Source organism: Coenobita brevimanus, chromosome 67 (genome assembly GCF_032717465.1).
Source record: "Coenobita brevimanus isolate Jiangsu-jjx chromosome 67, ASM3271746v2, whole genome shotgun sequence".
In the NCBI taxonomy this organism is placed as follows: domain Eukaryota; kingdom Metazoa; phylum Arthropoda; class Malacostraca; order Decapoda; family Coenobitidae; genus Coenobita; species Coenobita brevimanus.
The window spans coordinates 32,714,505-32,721,027 of NC_137020.1; the positions used below are offsets into that span (position 1 = coordinate 32,714,505).

General features: G+C 40.0%; 1 protein-coding gene across 1 annotated transcript; it reads left to right on the forward strand.

Moving 5' to 3' along the window:
- The first annotated feature begins 1,443 nt into the window (after positions 1–1,443).
- On the forward strand, positions 1,444–6,108 carry Cdk5 (Cyclin-dependent kinase 5). The gene is made up of 7 exons (XM_080276875.1): positions 1,444–1,516; positions 2,479–2,567; positions 3,213–3,406; positions 3,592–3,679; positions 4,361–4,532; positions 5,369–5,580; positions 5,895–6,108. Exons 1-7 carry the CDS (start codon positions 1,480–1,482, stop codon positions 5,991–5,993), a joined length of 891 nt encoding a protein of 296 aa, XP_080133001.1. The 5' UTR covers positions 1,444–1,479; the 3' UTR covers positions 5,994–6,108.
- The last annotated feature ends 415 nt before the right edge of the window (positions 6,109–6,523 follow it).

A 6,523-nucleotide genomic window follows, 5' to 3' on the forward strand; every position in this document is an offset into this window, starting at 1 on the left:
TAAAGAAATGAAAGCAAGAAAGGAAAAGACAGACACCCATTTCACCGTAGCAATTAATGTGCCCCATTTTTCACCGATAATTTCACCTCCATCTTCTCATTACGCTTACCTACTTGTACATCCTCCCTCCTCTTCCCCTCCCCCACTTTTATTCTTTTTTACCCTTCTCAGATACAATACATAAACCTCTCAACCTTCAACCATACCCAGTCCGACATAAACAACAAAAAACATAGCTCATTCGAGCGAGCTCAACCAATTATACCAATACTTTGGAAAATTTATGGCTTTCAGATCACATGAACATACAGCTGCTCGAAAGCGACGCCTTCACGTGATGGCACCGATATAACTGACCGGTTATACAAACACTTCTTCCATCACCTTTATCATTCTTTTTGCTTCTGCCCTCCTCTCTTCCTATTTCCCCCATCTTATCTGCCACATTTTATTACTCTTCTTTCCAGGCGGTCTTACAATTAGTGACAAGCCTAATGGCTTCCTGCAGGAAACCATTTTACAATGCAGGGTGGTAACCATATAACCAACCTACACGTGTTCCCTACGTGTCAACAAGTGGGTTAGCGGAGGGTTAGTGCCCCTCCCCGCGAAACAACCAACTCCCTTTCGGAATTATGGAGCCTGGCTATAGATTGACTGATAGTTATACAAACATCCCGCAACTCCCTCTTCGTCTAAAGAAAGGAGGATGAAAGGCGCCACCATGAAAATTACTCACGTCACCCTTCAACAGCATTCGTTTTCTCTGGACTCGTTACGACAAAATAACCCTTAGCTATAGCAATGAAATTCCGTTCAAACTATACTTCACCGCTTCCTCAATTTAACAAGGCAAATTACGAAACTTCCATGTAAACTGAACTTCCTACAGTTTCGGGAGCATCACTTACTAGTTTCTGAAAACAATAAACGAACGACTGAAACAAATACCAGACTGTAAACATGCAACAGTTTGCCAATCCCTAACCTCATATGACATTACCCACCTCTTACTACCATCCTTAAGCTTACTCTGTCACTGAAAGAAATAACAAGTTTGGTGCATGAAGTCACAAACTGGAATCACAAACCTCAGTCAAACGTGAAACAAAAGCAGAACATTCAATAGCTAGTTTGAACAGAACCACTTGTTTATATTTTGACCTTGATAACTTGTCAGGTACTACGGGATTAAATATTTAAAGAACTGCATTGTCATTTTTCTTTCTTTTATTTTCCCACATACTTAGAGTAGGTTATCACGATTCTATTAAACCATTATCAACGCATGCGATATTAGAGTGATAGTGATATTAAAATACATTCACTTTTCTTAACCAACACATCATATGCTGTTCACTATTTTTCATATATGTTTTTACTTTCCAACAGGCAATAAAAGTTCCCAATATAAAAAGTAATCTATAGGAGTGTGACAGCTGGCGAAGGTAAACAATCGGACGCCACTGCAGCACAGCGATGCAGAAATATGAGAAACTCGAAAAAATCGGCGAAGGTAAATGTGGTTGATTGTGCTTTTATTTTTACATTATCTACCTGTATTATTGTGACAGCAGTATAGAATTTGGGTTCATGCATGGACGAATATCAATCACTTTATCACTGTCACTTTGAAAGCACCATTGCTTGGGAAGTATGCCGGTCATTTCTCTTAATTAATTAATACCTCATTTTAATAATGTATTCCTGTACCTGCAGGTTTAGAAACATTATCTTCTTTCACGTTCTACTTAAACCTTGCATCGATTTACAAGCTCATCAGTGTCACCAAAGGATGTCATTTATATAGAAGATAAACTCAATTTCATGGGGATTTTTATGTCTTTTAAGTGGGGGTAATTTTTTCCTGTGTAAGTGCATAGTCTTCAAGTTCTGACCCACCAACATCCCCCACTTAAACCACCAACTTAAATTTGCATATATAGTATACCGAGTGCCTTAAAAGCAAACTGATATGACTTGTATTTTCTTTTTGTGGGTATAAGTCTTTCAGATGAACAATTCACAATGTTATTAAAGGTTGTTTAGCAGTGAATTGTTTTATGATTATAGTAAACTTTCATTTTCCCATGTCTTGCATGGTGCTGGAGAGGGACATCACACAGTAGCAGTCATATACATAAACATCCTACAATTCCACTCTTGTTTCTTGAAAGGATGGTGAAGGACAGCAGATAAAGGTTTATTTCAGCCTGCAGCCCACTGGGTTCATGGACAGTTCTCTCAGTACCTTGTACAGTATTTTGAAGTTTCATCCATTCAACAGCACACCCTGGCATGTCTTTGTATGGCTTGGGTCTTGGTCTTAGTTTGGTTGTTCCATTTCAGTGTCCCTTACCTGTGAAAACTAATATTTCACTGCCATGGCATTTCCAATATATTCATTAGCAAACAGGTCTTCTCTGATTAGCCTGAGGCCACAACAGCAACCTTGATCATACATTGCTTTCCCTGCAGGTACATATGGCACAGTGTTCAAGGCCAAGAACAGGGAGACACAGGAAATAGTAGCGTTGAAGAGAGTTCGCTTGGATGATGACGATGAGGTGGGTGTTTAGTTTGACAAAATACAGTACCACACTTGTCATTATATACTGTAGTTAGTCTGTTTTTAATTTGATGGAACTTGACCATTCAGAATTTGAAGGCAAGTCTTGGTTGCCTCAGATTTAATGAGCCGTAGCTATGAGGTACCATATGGCCTGTACCGGTATGAGTTTCCATGGTTTACTAGCCAAATTCACCCTCCACATTAATTATGTGTGGCCATCAACTGAGCTGAAAGGCATCAGGAATCTTTGTCAGGCTAGAGCAAACAAGTTATAGTAAGCAACTTCGTACATCAGTAAATTGTAATGCTTGACCACATTTTCTTTAACACTAATACTTAATACCACCACAGGTAGTGTCATCTGCCCTGTGCAAGAGCTGCCTTGGTAAAGGAGGTCTGGTTGATGCTGATGATGTTAAGCAGCTTCATATATAGAGTACTGTTAGTCATAAGACATGATTCCAGAATATCAAACACAGCTGACTGTACCCAATTTAACGGGACAAAGATTCCAAACATTTTCGGCTCAGTTGATGCTAGATATAATCCAACTGAAGAACCATTTTAACTAACAGCCAAGGAGACTCAGTGCTGTGTCCACTCATTCTACCATATTCTGACACTACTACTGTCACCATAGGGGGTGCCATCATCTGCCCTGCGTGAGATCTGTCTACTGAAGGAGCTGAAACATAAGAACATCGTCCGGCTTCACGATGTCCTTCACTCAGACAAAAAACTCACACTGGTATTTGAGCACTGTGACCAGGACCTTAAGAAGTACTTCGACAGTCTTAATGGAGAAATTGATCCAGACATAGTAAAGTCTTTCATGTAAGTTTACAGTTTTTTGTAAGACTGTACTCTGCAGCAATTATTACTTCATACAGTAGACTTATTGGTAGCAAATGAAAATACAGCATGTTTGTGTTTGAAACAAGTGCGTTTTGCAGTATACCTCCCCAAGTACTGTACTATTGCTCCATTTACAGCAGTTTAACTTAGTAATTTGTTCTCAGGTTCCAGTTGCTGCGAGGGCTGGAGTTCTGCCACAGCCGAAATGTTCTTCACAGGGATCTCAAGCCACAGAATCTTCTCATAAACAAAGTACTGTTATGCATTACTATTCAGCTTGTAGGACTCCACTTGTTCAGTTTAACTTGGACCTAAAATGCTTTGATAAACCCAAATATAGTACAGTACCATATTCTATATAATTATTAAGATTATCATATCCACTATAATATCACAGTGCTGGGAATTGTTCATATGGAAGAACTATATTTGAAGTGAATCAAGTTGGGCCAAAATTGTTCTGTCTCCCCAATAAGCAGTTTTTCTAAATATGGATGTACTAATCCATTTATATGCACTACATTTTACGTTACTTGTACTAAGTAATATGTGGTCGGTGACAAAAGTTCACCAGATATTGCACTTCACCTTCTCACTGTCCTTTGCTGGCTGATACTCCTAAACTGAGAGACTTGGAACATTTCTTACATTTCTCTTCTCCTCGATAATTCTCAGATAATACTGCTTCAGGGAGGAAAGTGACAAACATGCCCTAAGTGCGCAGTAGACAGAGTAGTACTTTTTTTTTTTTTTAAATATATGCTTGGTTTGTTGGATTCCTTCTGAAGACATGTCGGGTGCTATCAGTACTGTACATGCTTGTTTTGTTAGTTTGCTTTAAAAAGAAACATCAGTTAGGGTCACTGTTTGCTTGGTTTGTTAATCATTTTTAAAACCGTATTAGATAATACCTGCTTACCTGACACTGAACAGAATGGAGAACTCAAGCTAGCTGACTTTGGGCTGGCAAGGGCGTTTGGCATACCCGTACGCTGCTACTCTGCTGAGGTGGTCACGTTGTGGTATCGGCCTCCAGACGTCCTTTTTGGGGCCAAATTGTACAATACCTCCATTGACATGTGGTCTGCCGGATGTATATTTGCAGGTTAGTATGGTACTGATTATCAGCATTCACCTTATGTCATTATTCGTCATTATCATGATCATAATTGTAATCATCACTATTATCAGTCATCATGATCATCATCAGCATCATCCATTATTATCTATCACCAAGTCATTATCAGTTATCTGTCATTTTCATCGTCATCATCATCACCATCATCATTCTGACCTCTTCTTCCCACCTAAGGATGGCGTGAAATAGTGTGTGGAAGATAAGGAAAGACAACACATAAAAGAGGGAGAACTGTCTACCATATGCCCTCTGAAATGAACCACACACTCTTTCACACACCATTCAAGCTCCCAAATCCTGGCTCTACCTCACAGGCCTAACCATCTGCATGTTCTTTGAGCCCCCCCCCCCCCTTTTTTTTTAAATACACATTAATATTTTATTGATTTCATTTATGTAAGTAGTAACCAAGGGGCAGCCGGGGCAGTATGCACAGTTGCACACACCCTGTAAAGTATATTGCAATGTAACAGTTAAAGAAAGTTATACCTTTGATATTACTGTAGTCCATTTGTTTTCACCTGATGGGCCTGGGCCACTTCCACAAATGGAATACTAAATTACAGTTGCATGAAATTCAGTGAGCCTTAGATACACAACTGAAATGACTCTTGACTCAAGTAGATACTTGATTACCATACTTATATCAGTCCTCCATTCTGACTTCTATTAACTATCAAATGAACTAAACAGGGTGGGAGAGCACTAGGTTAGAAGAGATATGCTCTAATAACGATCATTTGGACAGCCACTGTGTTCTGGCATTGATGATGATGAGGATAATGAACTCCTCCTTCTCCCAGAGCTAGCCAATGCAGGACGGCCTCTGTTTCCTGGCAGTGACGTAGATGACCAGGTAAAGCGCATCTTCAAGCTCCTGGGCACCCCAACAGAGGAGACCTGGCCGGGCATGACCTCACTCCCGGACTACAAGACCTTCCCACTCTACCAACCCACCATGACCCTAGCACAAGTCTGCCCGAAGCTTAGCAGTAAAGGAAGGGACTTGTTACAGGTTAGATGGAGGTTATTTCTCTCTGATCGCACCTCACTCAGTCTCTTTCATGTCTCCTCAAAGCTTGGCAGGAAAGGAAGGGAATTGTTACAGGTTAGATGGACACTATTTTAGTAGTACTAGTAAAGGAGGTAGCTTTTTAGAAGTTAGATGGATTATTTGTAGCAGTAAAGATTGGGACTTAGGGAAGTTGGAGATAGTTCATCCTGCTGTTGCTCTTCATGTTTATGAATATTTAATCACACTGTCTGTACTCATTATGTTCCTTTTCCCCTTTCTTTCTCTAAAATGTCACTTTTCTTTATCCACTGCAGCGGCTCCTCATATGCAACCCAGCTGTGAGAATGAGCGCAGAAGATGCCATGAACCATTCCTACTTTGCCGACCTCTCCCCATCCATCCGCAATGTGTGAACCCATACCTTCAAGAACACAGGGAATCTATGAGCATAAAATCATCACCATCCCAGCAGGATACATGTCAGGAGTTGGAAGGACTGGGGACTGTTTGAAGAGCCAGGACAACTTTGCCTTATGGATATATATATAACTGAAGGATAAAAAAATACAGCAGTAGTGTTAAAATGACTTTTTCTCTATGCTTTTCTGGCCTATTGACTGAAACATGTGAATAGCCTTTGAAATCCTTAACCCTTTCAGTCTGAGTGACATCCATTTTCACTTTTGCTCCTTCCAGGCAGTTACATTCAGCTTGGGAAATACCTCTAACTAACCCCTCATGGGTTAAGGGATGCTAACTGTAGGACCATATACCAGAGTTGTCCAGTCTTTTGATGCCACAGTGTTTTTAACAGAATGTGGTTTTTGTAATGACATGCAGATTGAATGATGTCAGGAACTAGTCTAATGCCATTTAGTTTTTATTTTACTGCTCTGATTACCTCTGTTCTGATACGTGATTCTCATTTTCAGTTTGTTTCAGG